The 26,862-nt window shown below is 40.2% G+C and overlaps 1 protein-coding gene across 1 annotated transcript in view; it reads right to left on the bottom strand.

Moving 5' to 3' along the window:
- LOC139733830 (lipoxygenase homology domain-containing protein 1-like) overlaps window positions 1-26,862 on the bottom strand; it is a 61,576-nt gene that overhangs the window by 4,772 nt on the left and 29,942 nt on the right. The window contains exons 21-44 of the mRNA XM_071644636.1: window positions 26,015-26,207; window positions 25,236-25,399; window positions 24,699-24,785; window positions 22,349-22,727; window positions 21,840-21,994; window positions 17,424-17,557; window positions 16,679-16,836; window positions 15,815-16,028; window positions 15,019-15,203; window positions 13,733-13,911; window positions 12,795-12,911; window positions 12,236-12,395; window positions 11,538-11,692; window positions 10,786-10,992; window positions 9,870-10,020; window positions 8,961-9,065; window positions 8,081-8,184; window positions 7,151-7,334; window positions 5,861-6,021; window positions 5,161-5,247; window positions 4,346-4,478; window positions 1,925-2,152; window positions 1,099-1,272; window positions 66-204 (exon numbers count right to left, since the gene is read on the bottom strand). Coding sequence (XP_071500737.1) covers window positions 66-204; window positions 1,099-1,272; window positions 1,925-2,152; window positions 4,346-4,478; window positions 5,161-5,247; window positions 5,861-6,021; window positions 7,151-7,334; window positions 8,081-8,184; window positions 8,961-9,065; window positions 9,870-10,020; window positions 10,786-10,992; window positions 11,538-11,692; window positions 12,236-12,395; window positions 12,795-12,911; window positions 13,733-13,911; window positions 15,019-15,203; window positions 15,815-16,028; window positions 16,679-16,836; window positions 17,424-17,557; window positions 21,840-21,994; window positions 22,349-22,727; window positions 24,699-24,785; window positions 25,236-25,399; window positions 26,015-26,207 — 3,953 coding nt within the window. The remainder of the gene's footprint in view (window positions 1-65; window positions 205-1,098; window positions 1,273-1,924; window positions 2,153-4,345; window positions 4,479-5,160; window positions 5,248-5,860; window positions 6,022-7,150; window positions 7,335-8,080; window positions 8,185-8,960; window positions 9,066-9,869; window positions 10,021-10,785; window positions 10,993-11,537; window positions 11,693-12,235; window positions 12,396-12,794; window positions 12,912-13,732; window positions 13,912-15,018; window positions 15,204-15,814; window positions 16,029-16,678; window positions 16,837-17,423; window positions 17,558-21,839; window positions 21,995-22,348; window positions 22,728-24,698; window positions 24,786-25,235; window positions 25,400-26,014; window positions 26,208-26,862) is intronic.

Raw genomic sequence — 26,862 nt, 5'->3', positions numbered from 1 at the left:
TACACCTTCCTATGAGCTTTATAACAAAACACTAATGTCTTGTGTCTGATGGTGAAATCACTCACCTGCGAAGAATTTTCCTCTTGGGCGAGTTCTCCATGAGGAACTCCCTCGACGTCCGTCTGTCGCCCTCTAGGATTATGTACGCATTCTGTGTGGTGCTGGCATCGCGCTTGTCTGTCGTTATGATGGAGATATCATAGGCTGTGGAGGAATGGGGAACATGGAGTTGGAGAATTGAAACTGGACACATATAGAAATACCCTTCATTCTCGCTAGCTACCCGGTACCATGTATCTATCATAAACAATTACTTCATTTTAATAGTCCCATCACAACTTAGGACATCTCAGCATGCAAATGGACATAAAACAATAAACTTTTCCATTTGCAGGGGGGGGGGGGATTTTGGTTATCATTATGACAAATTGCTAAGTGTATTCAAAAGGGAATCATAATAATCAAAGTGGAGATTGTCAATTAGCATCTCCAGTATCTCCAATTTTGCACCTCCTCGGTTTAACAATTTCATACCATCGGTTACACCCTTATGCACACTTTTCCCATTGATGCACAAAAAGACATGTGGGCCATCTGCTTTATAGAATAGAGGACAACTTTCTGAAGCAAATCTTGAGTATACAGTTCTTTTCTTTTTTCGTTCAAATTACTCATGCTTAACAAATTTATTATTGCATTTTGTCTTGGCTCGCTGCAAAAAGACTACAAATGAAGAGTTTGTTTGCAAAAATCGATAAGTCCATCTTTGAAGATTTTGAAGTACGATCTCTGTCATAAAGTACAAAATAATATCTTTTAAATGATATATTGGTCACTACATATAAAGGTATATTTTTGAAGTTATGGTCAAAAGAAGTAAAATTTGTCTTATTATTCTCTTTAATTTTCTTGACCTTTAATCGTAAATATCTCCATTTGACAAATATGGACTTATCGGTTTTTGCAAACAAACTCTTCAAATGCTTGCCAAATGCACAAACTCTTTTGTTACAAGTACATCATGGTACATTTACAGTGTCTCTTGCCAGTGATCCAGCAAGCTGCCAGTAGGTTGGAGGTGGAGGGTGTGATACTCACTGACTTTCTCCTTGTCATCTCTAGGGGTGAGGGCGTTGGCACACAGCAGCTCCCTCATAATCTGGCCATCCTCCTCATCCCTAGCCAGCCAGCGCTGACAGGGGAAGGTGTAGTCCTTGCCCGCCGTCTCGTCCACTACCTTCACCTCGTCTAGGTGCCAGCCGGCCTTCAGGCCTGCCGTGAGTGGGATCAAAAGAGTATAAAAATACAGTAATCCCAGTTAAACCATAAATAATTATAACTTGCTGAAATTCGCTTTCAAGCAAAATAACCTTTCTTCTAATTAGGAGTGCATTTGGTGGTCCATCCTTCATAAATTGAAGAGTTCTATTGCAAGATGGTCTAAGCGCCATTTTTAAACATTTCAAAGTGAGTCCATCATCAGCAAAATGTAACCTTTCCAGTAATACCTCACTTGTAACATAGCAAGGAATATTCTAGAAATAATGATTAAAAATACCCTGTATTTTCTCATTATTTTTTTTCTTTTTGGGGGTATCTTTAATCACAAATATCTCAACTTTACAAGAATGGAGTTAGCTTGTTTTGCAATAAATTGTACTGAACAGAGAGAGACAGAGAGAAAGAGAGTGAAAAGAGAGAGAGAGATATAGAGAGAGAGAAGCGTGAGAAAAAGAGAAGAGAAAAGAAAGAAGAGAGAGATAGAGAAAAGAGAGAAGAGAGAGAAGGGGAGAGTGGGAGAAAAGAAAAAAGTGGAGAGAGAGGTGGTGAAGCAAGACAAGGAAGCAAAGGAGAAAAGAAGAGTCAGAAAGAAATTGTTACAGAGCATGGAAAATGTTAGAGATATTAGCCAATAAACACTGACCAGCGTTGTCGTGCCAGATGCGCAGCTTGACGAGGTCCCCCAGGCTGAGCATGGAGAAGATGAAGACGTCCTCCTGGTTGCGCTCAAACTTGTCGCGATGCGTCTGCGACTCCTTCAGCTTCAGCTCGTCGGACGAGCCGTTCTGGCCGAAGAGTATGACGGAGACGTTGGCGTCGGTCCCCCCACCGCGCTTGTCCGACGTCTTGACGATGATCTTGTAGTTGGATGCTGGAAGGAAGACGAAAGTCAGAAGGATTGAAGAAAGTTACAACAAGGAAAAGTAGAAATTACGCGGTGCGTAATATATGTCCCCGCCAGAAGTAGCATTTTGTAGCAAAATGCACAATATAGGTCAAAAATCAAGGTCAAAGGTCAAAGAAGTCAAAGGTCAAAATTCTGTGTAAAAGTTTTGAAGCCCTCACCTAGTGCTATCACATAAAGCAAACGGAATCGAAATCGGGTTAGAAATGGCGAAGGAGTAGCATTTTGTAGCAAAATGTACAATATAGGTCAAAGGTCAAGGTCAAAGGTCACGACTGAAATTCTGTGTAGAAGTTTCAAAGCTCCCATGTAGTGCTATCATATAAAGCAAACAGAACCAAAATTGGCTCATAAATGACAGAGAAGTAGCAAATTGAAGATTTTGATCACACACGGACGCACACACGGACACACGGACGGACACACGGACGGACGGACACACGGACACACGGACGGACACACGGACGGACGGACACACGGACGGACACACGGACGGACGGACACACGGACGGACGGACGGACGGACACACACACGTACGGAGCCCGTTTCATAGTCCCCTGCTCGAACTCGTTCGGCGGGGACAATAAAGGGTGTAGATGGAAAACAACACTGTGCACATCATTGACATTAATCCCACTGGGCTCAATCTCACACTCAAAAGAGAATACATCTACAATTGTACTTGCCAAAGGGGTTCAATGTCCACTCATATTGGGCTTAACATTTCCAAATGAGGTTAATCTACGCTAGCATCACGCTTAAAAAATATCTTCCATTGAGCTAGATCTCAACATGTGATAAAGGCTGAAAATATTTTCCAGTGGGGTGGCTCTAAAACTCATACCAGGCTATTTTCAACTGGGGTGAACTTTAGCCAATATTACAATGCATGCCAAATACATTTTCCCTATGGCTTCATTTGAACTTATGTAGGGCTAAAAAATATTTTCCAACCGGTAGGTGTTAACTAACAAACGGCTGAGTGTAATTTAAAACTGGGAAAGTCTCAAACTTACACTGAAATAAACCATATGTCAAATTGGGAAATATCTTCAGTCACTCTGATTTGAGCTTGATATCAACACCTATTACATGTATATTACTATACGAATAATTTATGAGTTGTGAGTGCATAGGGCACGAATATCGCACGAGGCGCGAGATAAGCCACTGGTCTATTCAACAAGGCGCGTAGCGCCGCGTTGAATAGACCAGTGGCGAATCTCGCGCCGAGTGCGATATTATGTGCCCCAATGCACAAACAAAATCATAAATTATTCGTTTTATACAACACCTTGTCCACAATCACAGTACTAAATTAGTGACCGCTAACTCAGGAAGGCCCAAAAATAAATGTAACAATTAGGCCGAGAATTGTAAACCACCCTGTGTACTGCTTTCAAACGCTCGTCATGATTCGACCACACAGTCACAGGAATCACAAACTCCGCAGGGTCTATACCCATTCTACGCTAACGTTAGATCGAGTTAGGCCTGACTGTTAACGGTTAAGCCTACCTGAGATGTCAGTAGATCTAGTAGTAGGTCTAGACTTTCTCTATTTCCGAAAATGATTTTGTATAAAGACACATCAAATTACGATTTCTCAACTTGAAATGAAGTCTTGATTTTGGGATCACTGTGGTCCACGTAGCAGATCAGAGTCAAAATTAAAAACACAGCAGTAGGTAGGCCGCAATACAATGTACATGCAACTAGCTAGGTAAAGTAGCTGCGCGTACACGTTAACGTTGCAGTACTCCGCCGCGACTGGTCTGTTTACCGGCAGCGCATCGCAGCGCAGCCGGCCAGCACGTACAATGTAGTTTGCTGGCGCTCTGCTGCTGTGAGCCACAGAACTATGTGAGCGGCCATGCATTAGTAGCCCCCCACGAAGCCGTGCTATAGTACCTTCGAGCCGTGCAATAGGCTCATGCCAGGGGCCTATTGTATGGCTGTCACTCTCAATGAGTTTGGTAGGTATTTTCTATTGAATGTCATGTGACATGTTCTTGGCCAATCACAATTCGACATCATTCTGAGGTGTTGTATAAAAAACAATATTTCATGTCGGCCTGTCATTCAATGCATGGAGCCAAACTCATTACTTCACATTTGGCACAAAATGAAAATGTGCTCAAATCTCAAAGCCAGCTTACTCTTGACTTGAGCTTTCCCCTTCACAATGGCAGCTAGCTCCCTGACTGTCTTCTTGTCACCCAGAGTCTTGGACAGCCAACCCTCACACTTGAATGTGGTCAGGTCACCAGTCTCCATGTTCCTCAGAGTCACCTGTGAGAAATGGTACCAGTCTCATTTAGTAGAGGCAATCTTCCTGTTCGGTCAAGAACTGACGAGGGCGCCGTCTCAACCAAACAATTCTCCACAGATTACATAGGGTTGTCAGTGTGCTTTCCCACAAGACCACTGTCAGTAATGGAGTGGTACATTGTATCTTGTTCTACAGAATAACAGATTGCATGTATTTTGCAGAAGCTACTGTCATGTGCAACACTTTGATCTGTCGTTCAGGAATGGTGATAATACCCATCCATCTCCTAGTTTAAGAAAATTATTCTGGCACACAGAAAAAAAAAAGAAAAAGAATCTTAATATTCAGCACAGCACTTCATACATGGGAAATTGAGTTATCGTGTATCTTCAAAAATGTATGTGTTTGTTTTTTTGCGGCTGCAGATGTCTTTAGAGTAATGTTGACCATTTCCTTGTTACTACAGAGGCAACCCAAGTAACCTGTTATGGATTTAGGGAATGGAAAATTGATTTGCGGGAAACCATATTATTTTTCCTACTGTAATTCACAACCATCAAACATGACAGAATAAAGCCAACAGTTACATTTATAGTTCTCTGTACCTCTCAGATGGATTAATACAAGTAGATAACTGTATAAAATGTATGTTATAATTATACACACACATACAACACACAAACTAAAAATTTTCAGTCTCACCTTGTCAAGGAACCAGTCTGTTCTGCTACCTTTCCCATTGTGTCCGATTCGAATCTTCTTCAGTGGTGCGATGTCCTCGAGTTCCAACTGCACAGATAACAAAGATTCATACACTTAAATTGAACTCTTTTTAAACTCAGACACTGAGCTTAGTTTGCCAACTTTCTCATCTGCATTCAGTAATAAATGCAAATTTGAACTAGTGGCAGATTGGCAAGGCCACTCAGGGGGTCAACTAATTAACCCATTTAGGATGAGTCCCATGTATACTTGGGCAAGCATCCATGGGAAATGCGTGTTGTAGCAAAATCAATCTCTCCTAAACGGGTTAATAATTTCATTTCTTTACATAAGACAGCCCTGCAGAACATTCAAGGCATTTGTGCTAATCATAGAAGAAAATAATCCAGCATGGTTATCATTCAGTGAACAAAGCACACAAAGAGCTGATAATGTTCTAGACAAAACTCTTAAAAACATAGCAATACGAAAAAAAAAAATATCCACAACTTACACGTGTCAGTGCTAGTGTAAATGGATACGTGTTTACTTTATTTTTTTCCTTGCTAAATTCAATCATACAGTACATGTAGATGAGTACCACACAAACTAAAGGTAAGTTCTGGGGATTGGTAAATTGTTAATCTTCTTTCTTTGGATGACACGAAATTTGACTGAAATCGCGTTCATTTTTTAATACCTTGATAAGGTCTTCTCTGCCTCGCTCGAACCGGTCACCATTCTTGTCCAGGACAATCTCGTTGCTGTAGCCGTTGGTGCCATACACGGTCAGCGAGATGACCGCATCCGTCCCCGCATTCTGGACATCGCCAGTGAAGACGGTCATTTCATACGGGATTTCTAGTAGACAAAAAAAGGAAAATGATGATTTTTTAGTGCGAATCTCTTTGCAAAACCTGACCTTTGCCACTCTACAAAGAAATCAAATACAGCATGACCTCAAACAAGACAAAACATGATCATTAACCTACCAAAATTTGCCTGCAACAACCTATCATGTTGCTTCAATCAAAAGCACTACAAGCACCTACATCACAATAGCAAACATGAAGCTGATAAATTACATCCAGATGACTTATTAAAGGTAGGGAATCCCATTTGCATGCCTTAAATGAAGAGTTGTATAAATACAGTGGTATGTTGAAGAGAGTATCATTTTAGAAATTCCCATAAAGTATTGAAAGTGTCAGGTAACATTTAGTACACTTTTATTGACCGTTAGATTTTGAATTGAATTTTTTTCAGGGCTCACCGTAAATTCCAGTACATTACTAGGCTACCTTTGCAGACCCATGCACTGCATGTGGACTGTGTCCATCATGTATATTTTGTGCAGAAAGTTCATCAAAACTTACAAACATTTCTATATACATTTTTGCCACACAATTTACATGTTATTACATCAGCTCTTATACTTTTAGATTCGTGTTTATAGATAAAAAATACAGAAGATTGCAACAAAAAGGCTTAAGTGTGGCTGACACACAGAACTACTGAGTAGTTGAGTTTTGTGCATTATTTAAATTGTAGATAACTGTCGACTTCCAAATTTCTCAGCAGTGGCCTAAACAAGTCCCCTGGGGTTCATATTTAATGTTTTGCTGCATTTTGGGAGGTCTGTAAAAGGTATCCCCTACCTTTAAGCAGTAGCCTACAATTCGTGGCAGATAATCGAACACTTAGCTGCTAGCAGGGGTCGTTTATGGGGGACCCCGTAAATACAGGTATGATTACCCAATTGTAATGATAATAAAGGAGTACACTGTACCTGAGTGAAAAGACGAGTAACATACATGTATCTTGGATTGTAACTGCTATATACAGTCTTTATTAGAACAAGTGGAAATGCAACAGATAAGGCATCCATTCAGCTACTGATAGACAGTATAACTATTAAGGAGCATCCAGGGGATGGAATACAATCCTCTGTCCTGGGATGAGCAGAGCTGTCTATGCATTGGACACTCACTGGGCTTGTATTCCATCTTCTGGCCATCCTCCACGATCAGCACACGGGAGGTCTGACCGTCGTCCTTGTCCCGGGACAACCAGCGTTGGCACGGCAACAGGTAGTGCTTGCCCAGGGTGGGTGTGTCTATTTCCACCTGTTCCAGGTACCAGCCTTCCTGGGGAGTGACACCATCATGGCCGATCTGAAAGTGGTACAGACAATGAGAATAATCCATTAAAGATGGGATTCTTTAGCAGGTCATTCCAGTATTGGCCAATAACAAACAAGTCTGGATTAAGCCTCAACAATGTCTGAACTTTGTTTGGATTTTGTCATAGATGGACTACTGACCTCTAACTGTATGTATTGATGGTAATTGTAGCAATATCTGGATTATTTTTTAACATTGTTTCCAAACTATGCCTTGATCTTCCTCAGCTTTTATTGTCAATATGATACCTAGCTCTTCCTTACCAACCCCCTCCACAACAAAAAGAAAAGTGAAACACGTAAGTTTCCAGAAGAAGAAGAAGAAAAAAAATAAATTATCAAATGCATAAACCCAACCATATCAACAGGAACAAGTTTTAATAAAAACCTCAAAAATGTGCAGCGTGAACTCTTAAGTTCATTGACCCTACCTGCCAAAATATCAAAAATCCTTCATAAAATCCATTAAAAAATTCCGGATCACTACCAAACTCTAATCACCTGTTCCTTGTGTCATTCTCAACCTTTCCTGCAAGTTTCATCCAAATCCGTGCACAACGGACAAACAAACAAACAAACAAACAAACAAACAAACAAACAAACCAACGGTAATGAAAACATAACCTCCTCCCTTGGCGGAGGTAATAAATCAATACAAACGGAGAAAATATTAATTAACAATCATTCACATTACTAGGGAGCAGTGTATGGAACAGTACATGCCCCAAGGAAACTGACCTCTACTTTGTGGACATCGCCGACATCGGGAGCCTCGACGGAGAAAGTTTCCACTGACGAGGGTTCCAGAGACTTCTTGCCAACCAGCTGAAGGGGCAGCTTGCCTGTGAAAATCAGAGAATATACAGGGGGTGATTTCAAGTTCGGTGCCAGTGCTATAACTCATATCTTCAGAAAAAGGTACAGAAGAATGGTCAAACTGTATCTATGCCAAATAACATGTCACCTGAATAATCACCATTTGTGCATCTGATGGGGGTTGGTGGGGGATCACTGGTATATCATGCTTTGGCTAGCACTTATTCTGCATTAAAATATTGATTCCCAGTCCTGGGAAGGTTTGAGCATCAGCTATCACTCTTTCCCATAACAAAATCTTTGGTCATCATTCAAGTAGGTGGATCTACAACACTTACAGTAGCTCTCAGAAATATTATAGAAATTGGACCACTGGCTGCCTGACAGTGCAACAGAATTGAATCCTCTACTAGATGCATTGCATAACTGCAGAATCAATGCTACTTAATGCAACATTCGATGTTTTTGCATGAGTAATTTTTCTCGCTTGTCCGGGTCAGCTGAATTTTTGTGCGTTTTCAATTCCACAGAGGAAAGGCATTCATTAGTAGAACACATGACATGCAAAATATTTGTGTGTTTTTATTTCTGCGCTGGTTCCTGGTCTAAATGCGCAAAAAATTTGCACCCTGCGAAAATGTCCACTTTTGCGATACTGCAAGCAAGTTACTTAACAATGAAACTGGTGTACATGAAAATGAAAATCTGCACGAAAAAGACAAATACACAAGTCTAATGGACCTTTCTCTACACTGAAGTGCATAAAAGAAAATGACTTCAATAACAGTACAAGAGCAATCACCTGTTGTCTTCTTCTTCTTGGCTCCCATGATGGTGATGAAGATGTTTGCCTCAGTCCCCATGTCTTCCTCTAAACCTGTTGTCAACTTGATGGTGTACGGAATGGCTGTAGAGGTCAAGATCAGCAGTTGAAAACACTGAGAAATCATTTCCAGTACATTCCAATCATGATTTTAAATCTTCACTTTAACAGGAGCTTGCACAAATGAGGTCATGACAAATTAAATGATATTTGAATAGACTGTAAGTGCATCTGATACATCTGTGCTCATACACTGTATTACAGTGGAACACAGATACATGTTACCGGCACAGTTTCTTGCCTGGGTGAGAGACGGAAAAGCATTTACCTTCATTTTCATGGAACAGATGTCGACTGATTCATTTGATTTTACTTGCCAATCAAAAAGCAATTGCAGAATACCATAATATACTTTTGTGTGACATGCATGTCACAGGGAGAAAAATAATTGCCAAATTAGGAAGACTTTGCTATTCTCCAGACAAAACATAGCTGAGCAGCTTTGGTGAAACGAAGACTTTGATGGCTCCATGACATTTGCTTCTGCGACTGACAATTATTGCTCCCATGGAATTTCTGCATGCTATTAAAAGCCAAGCATAAATTCTACCCCACAGGCAACCGTAACCTCACATCATATAAAATCTAAAATCCTATCACAACATTAACCCTCAGTCCTTGGAGAAAATAAGACCAGAGCAACTGTCGCAGGAAGAAATGTCTTGTCACCATCTTAGGGGCGGAGACAAGCAGATCAAACTAAAGGGTTTAAAGTCAAACTGACTGATTAACCCTCTGTGCACTCTTGAGTGCCTATACTGGCACAAAGAATACCCAAAGCATTGTACACACTGTCCAAAGTCCCTGGCAGACTAAGGGTTAACTCACTCGGTCCGTCAAATTCCGGCATTTCCAGCATGGATTTCCTGCGTGTGAGCTGGCGGGGACTGTCTGAGGCGTTTGACTTCAGGGAGCTGGTCGACTTGCTGCGGTGGAGCGTGTTGAGTGTGCTGGTGCTAGACATGTCTCCGTCGTAGCCCTGGATTGTGCACAATCATATTATTATCATCATGATCAATACACCATTCAATCAATCCATCCATCCATCCATCCATCCATCCATCCATCAGTCAGTCAGTCAATCAATCAATCAATCAATCAATCAATCATGATGAAGAGGGAGCAGTGGAATCTAGAAATTTCTGCACAGCGTTGCTGCAAGATTTCTAATTTAATTCTCAAATAGCTATAACTTCTGACCATTTGAGCATTGAGAACTTAGGGTTTCCGGGACGAGCACTGAACTAGGGCTTTTTACATCTCGGTAGGTAGAGCACCAGGCAAGCAATCCGGAGGTCTCGGGTACATATCCAGATGGAATCCTATTTTCTTCGCTCAATTTCCACTTATAAATTTCTCAAATAGATTAACAGATCTGAAACTACATTTCTCTTCCTTTCCCGCAGACTCTACCGCTTTTACTGATTAGGAAGATAAAGCTTTGAGGTCATTTAGCATGCATTCAATGTTTTTCTTTGAGACCACAGTTAAATTAACATCCATGCATACACAGATACTTCAGATTATATCCATATGCAGTAATACATGTAGGACATCATCCAGAGCATGGGTGTAATTTCTTACACTTCACTGCATTTCATTTAAGTACGGACTGTAAATTGATGTTACAGAATGAATATATAACACAAATGAATTGTTATAGAGTTATTAATGTAAAACAAAATAGCTCCCTTTATATTTCATCACCTGTGAAGAATTGGTGGAAATGGAACATGCACTGTACCTTTACATAAAGAGATCTTTCCAGTTTTCCGTCGTCTTTCTTCTTGCTCAGCCATCGCTCACAGTGGAAGTGATACGTATCGCCGTCATCGTCAATGACTTCGATGCGGTCCAGGAACCAGGCCGCGTTGAAGCCCGAGTTGTCATGACGCACCTTGACTTTGAAAGGCTTGCCGAGATCGACGGCTTCGATGCTAAACTTGTCACACTATCGGGAGAGACGGCAAAAATATATGTGTGCTAATCATTTCAAACCTACAGTGTAGGGCCATTAATTCAAGATATGTTACTCAGGAGTGAAATTAACAAATCATTTGTTTTTAATATGTCAGAAAGACTGTAGATGAACATGGTCACCTCACATGCACGTGAAGGCTAATAGAGACACAACAATGCTATGAAAATCTGTTACTCACTCCCTGCACTACCTAAATTTCACATGTAACAGCAAGCATCACTCAAATGAAAATGAATCCATTTCACTCCCACGTACAACTAACCACTTATTAAACCTTTCTCTGGTACGTCACTAATCAGTTGACCCATTGAGGATGAGTCCAGAGTATACTCGGGCAGGTGTCTATGAGAAATGCGTTTTGTAGCAAAATCAGTCCGTCCTCAATGGGTTAAGAAGGAAATGGCATATGTTTTAACTTTTCAAGTGAAAAAAAAAAAATGATTTTTGTAACAGATTTGGAACAATTGATTGCAATTTTTAAATGCCACAGTAAACTAGACACTATCAGTACTCACATGTCCTCTCTCAAACTTGTCGCTGTACGTCTCTGAGTTCCTCAGCTGTCTCTCGCCGCTATCCCCGTTTTCGCCGAAGACCGTGACGAAGACGTTCGCGTCCGTCCCGGCCCGGAACACATCGCCCGTGTACACGAGGACTTTGTACTGCCGCTCTATGGAATGCAGAAAAGAAAAAGGCGATGTATTAGGGTAATGAAGTTTCCTAACCCAGGAGCAAGACAAGACAGTTCTCCTTTGACTTGCTGTGTTGATCTCTCATGGACATTTCAACCTCTTTTCTGCAATGTTTCTCATCAACAGCAAAGTACATACGGCTAAAGAGAAAAAGTATGTTACTGTTATGTAATGATGCATTCTGATATTGGCAAAGAAGAAAAAAAAATGTCAACTGCATGTACATTTAACGATGGAATTTTAAAAATTCTTTAACTCAGGTCAATTTGTTTCTTTTGGAATAACTTACCTAGTTCTACTTAAACCCACTGAAAAAAAAAAAACAATGTGAAAAGGGAATATTAAACAAACATGAAACTTTGTCAACAAATACCATCATGGATATTCTTGACGAAATCAGAGACCCACTTTATTATAGTCAAATTTCCAGTGAAAGATATCAACTAAAATGCTTTTGACACAAAGGTCTACAGGAGCATACACTGTACATGATGTAGGCAGATAGGTACAATGCGTCATACTTGTCAATTTCTCCTGTTTTATCTCCTTCGTCTTCGTCGTTCCGTCCTTCTTCAGCTTCTCCTCCGTGATCGAGTCGGGAACGAGCTCGCGAATGACCTCCCCGTCGTCCTCCTTGCGGGAGAACCAGCGGTTGCAAGGGAAGACGTACGTTCTCGATCCCTTTGATGAGAGAACAGCAGGGGAAACAGTGACAGGGTACATTATGAAAGGTAATCAGGAGCAGAAACATTAGGACATCACACAGAATTCATCTTAATCATCTGACCTCAATTATCTGAGTGTGTATTGTAAGAAGTTTGGCAGAGTTCATTTAATAAGATCAGAATGAAAGGAACCCTGTCTATGTTGACAAAATGACACAATTCACACATACAAAACAAACTGCTTCATGAAACTGTATATAAGCTAGCCATTTCATCTTCCTTTCTCACAAATATATTCACTGATTTTTAATCATCTCCACATTCTTGCAAGTACTTATACATTTGTCCAAAGAGATGCTAAATTGTGACATATGAGTATCTCTACCCAGAGTTAAAAAATGGAATCACATCTGACCTTTTTGTTGTCCAGCAGTTTCCGTATCTCGACCTTGTTCAGGTGCCACGCTGCTCCAAAGCCAGAGTTGTCGTGGCCGATTCTTATCTTCTCAATGGTGTCCCCAACATCTTCCAGCTGGTATCAAAGAGGAAGGGCATCAGATATTTCAAAATGATTACAATGATGTGAGCATAATGAGGCTTCTAGTATGCAGTCAGTTATTACAAAGCATTTTGATTCAATACCTACTAGACAAATAGCTTCTTCTCTTTGCTCTTTTGTTCTGTTTTTTGTTTTTACAGCCGGCAATCTGCAATACATGGAATCTATAATGAATTTATGCCCTGCAATTTTTAAAATTAAATTACCTTCAGAGGACAAATGAAGGGGGATAAAAAACTCTGAACAGGATTCTGTTTTTAAATTTCTGCTACGTCTATTTTGTCATTTTTGTTGTTTTTTGTATAGTATGTGCAGACTGTCACCAAGCGTACGCCATCATAATCCATAACAATGGGTTTGCAAATAGTTTTCTGAACATGTATAAAGACAAAATTAAAAAAAAACATCATGTCTCGGAAAGAGTTGTTTATCTCAGTCGGTCTGTTTATACCAGTTGGACATTTTATATCTGAAACAGTTTTTTATCATCGAAATTGGAAAATGACTGCCTTTTGTAATGAAATGCTGCTTCTCCATTTTGTGTATAATTGCATTTGAAATCATTTCCTACTGCTCGGGGATACACATATTATCAGTCTTGCAGTCGCGGATCAGGGCGGGGGAGCACCAGGCTCGCGCCCCTTTTATTTTTTTGTTGAAACAAAAGAAATAAAAAGAAAGGAAAACGAAGCGGGGGTTGTGCGTCCCCTTTAATTTTGTAAAGGCACCTCCCCTTTGTGGAATTCTTCAATCCGCCCCTGAGTGTTGTGTGATTTTAAACGATTCTACGATACCTCGACGATGAATTTGTCGACGGCACTCCTCTCGAAGCACTCCTTCCTCTTCTTCTTGTTATCACAAAGGCTCTTCTGGACCGTCACCACCTCACGGCCGTACAGCACGATGAAGACGTCTGCGTCAGTGCCCGCCCCATTCACGTCGCTGGTGTACACGGTCACCTCGTACGGAACGTCTGGGGGAAAATGAATGGGCATTGGGAGTAGCATGAGCTACATGTCCTATCCTACTTTAACAACTGTTTAGATGCTTACTGTGGAATCACATCTGGTATACAATGCACACAGCATTTTGAATACACTGGTTGGCCAATACCACTACCTTTTAAGATTTTACAATGCATGTCACTAAGGCCTTACACGATGAGCTTGATGTCTATTCAATGCATTGATAAAGGGAGCCAAAACCGAAAGGGAAATGTAGATTGAATGAAAGCAGCAACGTTAATGGAACACATCAGTGAAAGTTTAAGGAAACTCAGAGAATCGATGCAAAAGTTATGAATATTTACAGTTTTTGGTTTTGGAACTGCTGGATGAGACTACTGGAGATTATGACATATGTAGTGTGGACAACAATATAAAGAAATTACAAAGAAAATTCCATAAAAAATTCACTTTTCTAGCATAATGAAAGAGCAATTGACTAATCGCTTTCAGAAAGCAGGGGAAGTAATTGCTTTAAAATACACTTTTATGTCAGCATCAAGTTGATGGAATGTGTAATTTTCATGAAAAATTAATTTTTGTTGAATTCCCTTCATATTTTCTGTATATTGCTGTCTACACATATAGTAGTCTCCTTATCCAGAGGTTCCAACACCAAGAGTTTACAAATTCATAACTTTTGCATCGATTGTCCGATTTTCCTCAAACTTTCACTGATACTGTAAAAGTGGAAATTTTCGTGGTGTTGACATTTTCACACATTTCGCGCAACAAGAAACTAGCGCGAAAATAAAAACATGCGAAATTTTTGCATGCCATATGTTCCAGTACTTACTGTCTTGATTCCGCGGAATTAAAAACACGCGAAACTCATCTTACCGGGCCGAGCGCAAAAAATCAGTCGTGCGAAAATATCTGCTTTTACAGTATGCTCTACTAATGTTGCTGCTTTCACTCAATCCACATTTCTCTTTGGGTTTGGGTTTCCTTTAAACCTCTACCTGTCAGGTTTCCCTGATTCCACAAGAACATACACATATCAGGATTTATCATCGGACCTACTAAATTATAAACAGTGATTCATCAGTGGACATATTAATACATGTGGCACTTACGTTTCTCATATTCTTCCATCCTAGACTCGACGGGGAAGAGTTCTCTCTCAATGAGTCCATCGTCCTCTCCCTTGTCCAGCCATCGGCCGCAGGGGAAGCACCATCGCCGGCCAAGAGAGGGCGCATCAATTTCAACCTTCTCCAGCTTCCAGCCCGCGAAGCCCCCAGAGTTGTCATGGCCGATCCTAAAATTGATAAAGACTTATGCTAATTTTCCAGATGAAAAGCAACTACAATTAGGTATTAGCTCTCCAAGTTTTCGTGGCTGCTGGTCCTACAGGTAAAGCTAAGTCATATGACACATTTTGATATTGAAATCTTGGTAAATAATACCGCTGAAAAAGAAAAAATGGTTTCTGTGCTTCTCAAGATTCCGTCACTATCAGACTTCATTTCATGCATTTTTGTTTGTTATACTCAAACTTGGTAAACTTAATGAGTTTCAAAGTACAACTAAATGAAATGAAATACGATACGTGAGATGGAAGTCTCTTTTTCCTTTTCTGAACAAATATGCTTTCTTCGAGATCCTGTGTCCTTTTTTGAAAACATAATGATGGCAATAATCATGTAGCATTTAATCCATCCAGTTTGATTAATGGCAAAGTTATATAAAGTTAATATATGACATATTGGTTTCTTATAAGCAAAGGGCTGAAACAGCTCACAATACTTTAGTACACTGCAACAATCTTCACCCTACGGCTCTGACAATTCATTTAACAGCAGGATGTGCTAATTCAAGGTGCATACATATTCAAGAGAGATCATAGTGTTAAGGCACTCTTTTCCATACCTGACTTTTTCAAGTTCTCCAATGTCGACCGCTTCGACGACAAACTCGTCGGTGTTCCCCCGCTCGAACTTGTCGCGGTGCGTCTTGGACGCCTTGAGGAAGTGTTTGCCAGTGTCGCCGTTCTCTCCGTACAGCGTGATGTAGACGTTGGCATCGGTGCCAGAACCTCTCTCGTCACACGTTGTCACATACACATTGAATGTTTGCATGGTAGCTGTGAAAAAAAGAGTGAAAAAAAAAAGAAATCATTGCATGAAAAAACAAAATATACTATTAAAAAGTATTAGGCAAGCTAGTTACTGATATACACTGATCATTATACGAGTGTATAAATGCATACTAAATAATTTTCATCCCCTGAAGCTATCTGCAACAGTCCGCTGAAGTTCTACAAATACAGTGTACGTATTACCTATCACATATCAAGATTGAAAGTTTTCATATACAAATGTACAATGTAGTTGAATACCGTTGCCATTAAGCAAAATTAAAAGGGCAGGATGAAATTCCAACCAGACTACTGTGTATTCCATTTTCCCCTTTTGAACAATTTGCACAGGCACCATTCATGATGTGTTATCAGAATCATAAATGTATTAGTCTAGATTGCTCCATACTTTTTTACACTTTAATGGATATCAATGTAGCATTCTAGATCATCTAATAAAATATTAGATTTTTTTTTTTCATTAAAGTCATATTAAAAGTAATCTAAAATATTCTTGATATTCCTCTTATGGTAAAGAGTAGTCCGTACATTTATGAATAGTGAATACAAGAGCTAGAGCCTAGCATTTCAATTCAGAGTGCTCCACTAGAAATCAAACTTGAGGTTGGAACTGAAAACACAAGTCTGAAGCTTACACTTCAACTCGAGACCGATGTCCTCACGGATCGACGTCGACGACTTCCTGCGCTGGAGGGCACGGGCGATCACCTCCTTCTCGACGGGGATGAGCTCGCGGGCTATCTGACCATCATCTCGATTCGTGGCCAGCCATCTCTGACAGGGGAAGTAGTATCTGAGAATTAAAGGAAAATGAACAAAGTGTAACCATAAAAACAATGCCAAGCACGCATGTCGCTGTTGGGACAACAAAATCTTGTATCTCAAAGTTGTTAAATGTTTGGGAAAGCAAAAAAAAACATGGCAGACGAAGCACTATACCAGATGGGATCATCTTTCCTTTTAACATGCCACTGTGGCTTCATCTTGGGGGGTAAGACAGCTTGGATTTGGACAGGACATTACTCAAGTGATTTCAAAACAATTTTTAATCAAATAAACTTTCAATTCATCTTAGAATTACATGCTGTTGTTTTTTTTTTTATATATTCTATAAGAGGTTCCTTACTATCTCATAAACAAAAACTATACCACCACTTCAATCTGTTAATTTATTGGTACCAAAGATATGCTACTACTACTGGAAATTGATGAAAATATTGCTATTATTTCAATGCCTCATGCATATGTTTTACAAACACAAGTAGTTCCTGATTATACTGAATTCCAGACCAAACATCTAATACCACAGGATTACTTACACAGCATTTATTCTCTCTTGTATATCATGACAAAGTTCTCTGTAGATGTCACTACTCTCACCTGACATTGTTCTTTGGGTCCTCAATCTCGACCCTGTCCAGGAACCAATCAGAGCCCACGTTTGCATTGTCATGGCGAATCTTCACCTTCTTCAGCACACCGAGGTCAGCTGCTTCCATCGTGAAGACATCTTCCTACAGGGTAGAGATAGACACATTCTCTGTGTTTTGGGGGTCATTTTATTTAATTTATGGTAGAAATACACGAATAGGTATAATCAAGCCAAGATATATTTTCAGTAATCACCAATATTTGCAACCCTGCTTTTTCTTTACATTCTTTTCCTATCAAAATAAATGCAGAGAGCCATCCATTTCCTAATAAATGTTATTTATGTTACTTTGATTCTGGTAGATGGGATTACTCAACTCTTTCCCCACTTTCAAAATTGGTTGAGGTGTCTCGTAGTCATTTTTAAAACAAAGTACAAAGTAAACTTTTATTTTTCCAAAATACAGAGCTACCAAGTCTCACCAATTCTGCTTGAGACTCACGCATTTAGGGTCTGTCTCACGATCTCACGCATGGCACCCATTTTTCTCACGCATCGGGTGAAGTCTGCAACTTGGGCCAAAAACAAAGAGCATAGCTCAAAGGATTAAAGTGATAGTTGCAATTGAAAGTATATTTCCCTTTTGTCTTTCATAATAAGTAAAAAATAGTCACTGAAGTATGCACCAGATTGCAACATTAAGAGCTAATAATTAACTCTTAATGTGCCAGACCCGAAACCCCTAACGTGCCAGACGTTTTTACCCAACGCCAGAAAGTTTTCGAACTGGATTGACAATGTAATTTCAAAGTGTCATATCTTTGAAACTATTGACTGTTTTGAATTGAGTTCTACACAACAAATATCAAGAAATAATTGGTCTTTCGTGTCATGTAGTCAGTTTGCTGTAATATCTATCTGAACCTGAAATATTGCACAAATAATCGATATCATTAAAAAGTTAATATAAATTTTTGTGTAGTATGTAAAGAAAGAGTCAGTCATGATTATTCTTCAATAGAACGCTCCCTTGACTCTGTGAGAAAAATTTAGAGCTACATTTCCTCTTTCAAATGATAACACATTTGTCTTCTAGAGTTGTATAATTCCAAAGAAATTGGCAGTTCAATTTGTCTTTTCAATTTCTTTTTCTGCCTCGGTAATTCATTCCCAAATCTAAGTCCTGTAGTCCCAGATCTTGTATTTGAAACTAAAGTAAATCCCGGGTCCTGGAATAGTGTCTTTTGTCCACTTGAGAAGGAAGCACCTACTAATCCTTCTTTTGTCTATGCAGACTGCAGGCGGGCGCACTCTATTGAAATCGGCAGGCCTTTGTTTACAGGTCTACTTTCCGTCCACTGTACATGTGCATAGACAAGAACAAAAGCGTGTTCTTCCTTTGTATAGGTGCTAGCGTGGGGACGATTAGTGAAGTTCACCAAGACAAAAGGATGAAAGACTTGACCGACGAACGAAAGCTTGACCCTCTTTGAGGGACAAAATGAAAGTTGCTCCCGCAGGAGAGCACCCAAGCAGAACAATGCGAGTGGAAATGCATAGACAACACACGCAAATTCAGTAGCATACACACGCGTGGTTTATCAATGAGAATTTTGATCTATATACAGCTCGCAGAGGGTGCGCTCTCTGCCGATTTTCCCGACGCGAAAAAAATACATCTTGCTGAAAAAACATGTATTTACTCAACATTTTCCTATGCAAGTATACTCATATTTTTAGTGCAAATGATGCCTATGCTAATCAGCTACCAGTACATATCAGTGGCAGTTTCTTGGTGTAACGTATTATGGTACCACGAGAACTTAAATGACCAATTTTTTTCGCGCTCTTCTTAGTCGCCGATTGGCGACCATGGCACGTAATAATAATAATAATAATAATTGCATTTATATGGCGCTTCATACTGACGTTTCTAAGCGCACTTTGCTACTCATACAAATAGATTAGAAAACACAATAACATTAACAAAATCAGCATTAACAGTAACAAAAGAAGAAGAAAGAAAAGAAAAGAAAAGAAAAATACATGTGATACAATGGTACAATAATTGATAACTGTGTGCGCCTCCAGGAGAAAAAAAAAAAAAAAAATTACAACTGATTAAACAGGTGAGTTTTAAGAAGAATTTTAAATGATCCGACAGATGAGGCATTCTGAATATACAGAGGGAGTTTATTCCAAAGAGTGGGAGCAATGGAAGAGAAGGCTCGGTCACCATAACGGGTTTTTGTACGTGGGCCATGAAGTAATTGGAGAGAGGAAGATGAACGGAGGGGTCTGGCAGAAGAGGAGGAGCGGAGAGAGACTAGGTTTTGAAGATATATGGGTGCAAGATTATGTGTGATTTTGTACGTCAGAAGTAGGATTTTGAAAGTAATACGGGAATGGACTGGAAGCCAATGTAGTGAGCGGAGAACAGGAGATATATGGTCATGTCTCCTACTAAGGGAGACTTATCTAGCGGCTGAATTTTGGATACGTTGGAGAGGGGATATGTGAGAAAGAGGGAGGCCGGCAAGGAGGGAGTTGCAGTAGTCCAGATAGGAGGAGACGAAGGCATGGACGAGCCGCTCAGCTGATGATTGATCAAGCAGACGCCTGATCTTCCCTATTTTGAAAATACCCCATGATGCAGACTTACAAATGTTTGTGATATGGTGTTTAAGAGTTAAGTGTTTGTCCAAAGTAAAGCCAAGGTCTCTAACACAGTCAGAGACCTTAATAATCCCATCCCGAGTAGTTAGATCTGGTAGAGGAACTGTGCTCCTAAACTGTGATGAGAAATGGATGAGTTCAGACTTGTCTTCGTTCAGACGGAGTCTGTTGGCAGTGGACCAGGCTTTGATGTCGTTGAGACATTCTCTCAGTGAATTAACAGCAGCAATCCTATCGCCAGGTGACATAGTTATGTAAATTTGAGTGTCGTCAGCATACATAGCGTAGTTGACTCCATGATGACAATTGATGATTCTGGTGAGTGGACCTGTATAGAGGAGAAAAAGAAGGGGGCCGGCAACGGATCCTTGCGGAACTCCGCAGCTGATAGGACTAGGACGTGAACAGGTCCCATTGATTATCACCCTCTGTGTGCGATCTTGAAGATATGACTTGATCCATTGGATGGCAGTGCCTGTGATGGAGTAGTCATTACTAAGTCGTTGTAGTAGCAACGTGTGGTCGAGCGTGTCAAACGCAGCCGAATAGTCAAGAAGAAGAAGAGCAGCCTCATTGCCCTTGTCGACAGCAAGAAGGAGATCGTTGAGCACTTTCAACAAGGCAGTTTCTGTTGAGTGGAGGTTGCGGTATGCTGACTGGTTTGTAGGACTGGTTTGTAGGACTAAGGTCGCCGTTCGGCGACCATGGCACGTTAAGAGTTAAATAAAGCTCCCAACCATGGGAGGGGGGAAACCCCCCTCGTTCGTACGCGCATGCGCAGGCGCCAAGAGGCCGAGTCATGAAAATCTCACTCACAAAAATTCTTTGAACTTGGCATATCTGAAAATATAGGCTCTTTATTTCACAAGCATATTGTGCTCTACTTTCTCTATTCCTTTTCTATTTCATGATTTGGGTGGGCGATGTCTGCTTCTTGAGTGAATGTACAGCATGTAGGTAACCAGTTTGCTTTATCAGACTCATGATGGATTACACACAACATACACAGTCTGAGGAGGGCTAGGGACACAGAACAATGAAAACAAAAGGGGTGGGTTGAAAGTCAAAGGCAGGGAGCCAAACAGGTAAGGGAAGGGATTAAAGCAAGGGGGTGAACGGACAGAAGGCAGAGGTGGGCCAGTGATCATCCCAATGATCATAGGGGGCAACCTGTGAAGGGAAAAGATGAATAGGGAGGTAACATCAAACAAGATACAGAACAGAAGGATAAAGAATAGGAAAAGAGTGAATAGTGACAGCCTGAGCAAAGCTGTTGGTTCACCTCTGCCTTTCGTCTGTTCACCCCCCCCCCCCTGCTTTAATCCTACTCTCTAATACCTGTTGGGCTCCTTGCCTTTGACTTTCAACCAACTCCTTTTGTTTTCATTGTCCTGTGTCCCTAGCCCTCCTCAGACTGTGCTTGTTGTGTGCAACCCTCATGTGATAGCTTCCCTACATGTTTGTCATTTTGCCTTAGGTAATTCTTTAAGTTATTTACCGTAAAAGTGGAAATTTTTGCGGTGTTGAAATTTTCGCGCATTTCGCACAACCAGAAACTAGCGCAAAAATAAAAGCACACAAATATTTTTGCTTGCCATATGTTCCTGTGCGTGATGTCTTGATTCCGCGGAATTAAAAACACGCGAAACTCTTGTTACCCGGCCAAGCGCGAAAAATTAGTCGTGCAAAAATATCCACTTTTACAGTATCAGGTCAAAGATCATCTGCACTCTAGACAAACTACCCACCTGATTCCTCTCAAATTTGTTCACACTCGTCTCTGAGTCCTTCATGCTGCGCTCCCCCGTGTCACCCTTCTCCCCGTAGACGTTGATGAAGACGTTGGCATCAGTCCCTGCCTGGAAGATGTCCCCGGTAAAGATGTGAACCTTGTATGTTCTCACTGGTAGGGGAAGGGAAAGAGAGGTAGAGAACTTATCTGTTCATGAGGAAGAGGTGAATTCATCACACGTTTAAGTTCAATGCCTCTCTCCTGTATCCAAGCTGACCAGAATGCCATCGCAGAAGGGCAAAGAATAAATTAGAAAAAAAAAAAAAATCTATAATGTTTAATTGATCATATAGTTTCTAAACCCCAAACCATGTAGCGTTTTCTAAATTTGTAGTGATTTTCTTTTTTGAGCCTTGGTTTTGTTGTCATCTAACCTTTTCTTTTTTGTATTTTTAAAAGGGGGAGGGTCGGGGTTAATAAGGAGAAAAAGGGACACTGTAAAATGGTCGAGAGAGGGAGACTCACTGATGAGAGAGTTCCTCCGAAGCAGCTTGCCATTCATGTCAGTAGGAACCAGCTCCCTCACAATCTGCCCATCGTCCTCGCTCCGGGCCAGCCACCTATTACACAGGAAGACACACTTGTCCGTCTCCGGTGGGGCTCCACCCTCCTCTCTCCCTCCTTCCTCCTCCTCCTCTTCAGAGATTGAATTCTTGTCTTCCTCCTCATCCTCTTCCTCAAAATCATCATCGCTGTACCTCCTGTAATCGTCATTGCCGTTCTTGTCTCCGCGGCGACGGTCCTCCTTGCGCTTCTTGCCCTTGTTCGTCTTGGTCTTGGATTTAGACTTGGACTTGGAGTGTCGCTGCTTTTTCCGCTTCGGTGGGAACCGCTCAATTATCACCTGAGGTGAGGATGAAAGATGGAATATTAATTCTCGACATAATTGGCTGGAATGATAGGGATGATAGGGTGGCCATATAGACATGAAATCCTGAATATTCAAATCTTCCTAATAGGCAGATCTGAAATAAATTAATTGCACACAGCACATCTGTTACGCTGGAACTCTGATGTTGTACTTTATTTGTGGTTCTCAGACACAATATAACTAATAGAAAAAATAACATTTCTAAATTTTGACATGGCATCATCAAAAGGGACACTCACATTGACTCTTAAATGCTATTTAATTTATGTACCAATTGAAGTTTTCAGGCAGAGCAGAGGGGCTTGACTTATTGCAAATCTTATGACTAATAAAAGTATTAGTTAACTCTAAAAAAAAAAAAAACTAGATATATCGCTACGGCTACTGATATGCCTCCGCCATAATGCATGGTTCTCCTAATAGGTCTATAGTACAATGTCTTGACAATGTGTGATGACAGTTTCACACAATTGGCAAAATATTAAAATGACAGGTTTGACACAAATGTGCTGAATGTTCACTTTCCTAGAACTAGGTTCAATTGGATGAATGATTAAAATGTCAGAGTGCAGGTATTTAGGGAACTGATGATTTTTACTTGACTTTTGACCCTTTTATAAGTCTATGCATTGAGTAATTTTGAAGGTATTGAGAAAAAGTATAATTTCAGTATCAAATGGGAAAATAACATTATCTAAACCTGGCCTTTGACCTTTGACCTCACAGTTCCAAAGAGAATCACTGTTAGGTTGAACATGCATAAATATGTAAGTTTCATGATGATACCTTGAGTTACTTTCAAGATATGGAGGAAAAAGTGCAATTTAGCACTTCCACTTGACCTTTTACCTTTTGACCTTTGACCTTTTGGCAAGAAACTTCCCCCAAAACATATATTGGGTAATACATGCCATACATCAAGTTTTAAAAAAAAAAAAAAAACCTTCAGGCATATTGCATTTTAAGGAAAGTGGTGATATTTTGAGGAGCTGACCTTGACCTTTGACCCCCTGACCTTTGACCCATGACCCCCAACTTCCCTAGATAATCACTGCCCATCGGTACAAGCATATATACTAAGTTCCATGAAGATACCTTGAACCATTTGTAAGATATGGAGAAAAACATGAAATTTCAAATTTTTTTTCACAAAATAATCTGTGACCTTTGACCTTTGACCCTGTGACCCTAAAATCCACACAAAGTATTATCCCCTAAGGATATACCCTCATACCAAGTTTGATGTAAAACCACCACATGGTTCTTGAGATATCGACAAAAACAAAACGGGACGGACGGACGGACGGACGACCCGAAAACATAATGCCTCCGGCCACTTCGTTGCGGAGGCATAAAAATGTTACAACAGAATTCCTAGGATACTGGGACATTACAAACTGTAAAATATTGGAATATATGTTGCACTTGTACATCAAATTGCGAAGATAAACTATGCACAAATATTGAGAGCATACAATATCCATCACACATAATTATGGCACTACACCCAGGCACTGGGGAATTTTGCAGTAGTTCTCCATCACAGGCAAGTAAACAAATGCATGAAACTTTACTTTAAAAGGGCTTAGGTAATACAAATGATTTCCGTGCACATAGGAGTTAATAACAGACTATTCTGCCCTACTTTGGCAAAAGGAAGCAAGTGACATACCATCCAAATTTGAGTTATTGATGTTTTCACAATTCACATAATGAGCTCTTTTCCAGGCGAAATTTCATGCAGAAACACTCATCCTACTAAGGTTAGATAAGACATCATGATAGTCCATTGACGTCAGTGTAAATGACATATACATTTTGCTCTTTTATGAGAAATGTCACTTTTGTCACTTGCTTCCTTTTGCCAAAGTAGGGTAGTATTGTGGGCGGTGGCATTTTTGAGGAAAAATAATTTATACAAGAGATATTAAAGCATGTACTGACCTTGTCTAGAAACCAGCCGGCGAAACGCCCCGCTCCATCGTGACCTATCCTGATCTTTGACAGCGGGCCTACATCCTCTGCTTCGATCTGTGGAGAAAGAAAAAGATTGACAAGACAGACGTTAGAGCGCCCTCATGTGTTGCTGGGAAGACATTGATACACCTCACCACCTTTTCCAATATAGAAACTCATTGAAGGCTAGTGCCTAGTATAACATGCCGACAGGTGTCTATGGAAAATGTGTGCTGGAGCAAAATCAGTCCATCCTAAAGGGGTTAAACTAACCAAAATGATCTGGTTTACTTACAAATGCACTTTACTGGGGAAACAAACAGCTTATAATATGTCATTCAATCAAAGATTCATGATCTTGAAAGCATTTTTTCATCTGTGTGACTGACCTTGGTAAATCTTCCTTTGAATAGCCAAGTGAAGCCATCACAAAAGCCATGATTGCATATTGCCAGAAAACTATATTTTATCTTTCTTGCTCTCAGTACGAATCTCTCTTGAGAAATCTTCTAATCGTCTTCTCACCTTAAACTTGTCTGTCATGTTCCTCTCAAAGTTGTCTGTTCTATTCCTCAACTGGAATTCTTCCGTCTTGCTTCCCTCGTCACCGTACATCGTCAAGAAGACGTTGGCGTCCGTCCCCGCTCCTGACCTGTCACCGGTGAACACAGTTATCTCATATGGAATTCCTACAACAAAAAGAAACAGACGAGAAGTCAAAAAAGGATTTCAGAGTAAAAGGATATATCATTTCACTCTTATGAATCATGGAGATGGGACTAGCATTTTCACTTGTTGAAGACATTTCTTGTTCTGAAATCCACACGACTGGCACAAAAAAGGAACCAACGAAAACTCTTAAATCAACATTTCACTAAATTGAATTCTTTTTGCTGACAGTCATATTTCGACATCACACTGTCATGTGCATAAAACACAATAAACAGAGTGCGAACTTGCATGACGAAATTGGTTGAAACCGAATGCTTCCAACTAAAGCTAAGAAAGGAAAGAAGCTAAACATTCACGCTCCTTGAGGTTACGTGGGAAGGTTTTTCTGTGTGTGTTTTGTTGTTTTTTCATTGTCTTTCCTATTCAAACACTGAAAACTTTAAAACTTGTGTCTTCATAATCAAGCATAGTCAGGTGTACAAATTCAGATGTTGGGCCATCTACTGTTAAAAGAGATGCAAGCTTTTCTATACTTTCTATACTATTCTATATGCAATTCAGACTGAGGAAAATGTTCAAGAAACAAAAAAATGAGGCTCGAAATCCGAGACTACAAATCTCATATCACTCACGGGGCTTGGACTTCTTGAAGTTTGACGGGTGGAGCTCGATCTCGATTTCGCCGTCGTCCTCATCCTCCGCCAGCCAGCGATGTGCGGCAAACATGTAGTTCTCCCCCCGGGAGGGGACATCAATCTCCACTTGGTCCAGGAACCACCCTGCCCCTGGTCCAGACCCATCATGACCAATCCTCATGTATTCAATCTATGATAAAGGACAAATGACATGTACATGTATAAGCTGAAATATACAACAGTTTTCGATCACTCAAATCATTTTCAAAACAGGCTTTGCAGTTTCTTGTTTGTTTCTTGTTTGTTTGTTTGTTTTTAATCTGTTGTTTGCATTGGTTATATGGCACAAGTATGGCACTAATACAGCAAATGACTTCATACTCTCATTATGAACATGGTTGGTACATTTGTATCAACCTAGTAAAGTTTTGAGAAACACTACATGTACTAATGGGTTACTGATGGCCTATATCCCCCATGCAATATTACATCAGACTGTGCATAATCGCCATTACACCTAAACATGAAGAATTGATTGCACACAAATTACACGTAACTGAATTCTTGTCAATTTGGGGTATTTGCGATAAAATCCGCCAAGGAAGGGAAATATAATAGAAAAATATGGATTTGTTTTTGGTTATCATAACTTTGAGAGTATTCCTTGCTACGAAAAGAGTGAGTCATCATCTGATGATGCACTTACTTTTACAATTTTAGAAAAAAATGGTGTTTACTCCGATTTGCCATCAAACTCTTTACATAAATCGTCCCTGGGGCGACAAGACCTTGTATCTACAAAATGTCAAATGTTCAGGAGAGCCAAAAAACATGGCAGCCAAAAC

The sequence above is a fragment of the Diadema antillarum genome, unplaced genomic scaffold (genome assembly GCF_040938485.1).
Source record: "Diadema antillarum isolate AM-2024a unplaced genomic scaffold, OU_Dant_1.0 seq00000498_RagTag, whole genome shotgun sequence".
NCBI classification, from domain to species: domain Eukaryota; kingdom Metazoa; phylum Echinodermata; class Echinoidea; order Diadematoida; family Diadematidae; genus Diadema; species Diadema antillarum.
Note: the sequence above shows the minus strand (reverse complement) of the source record. Positions and strands in the feature narration are given on the sequence as shown.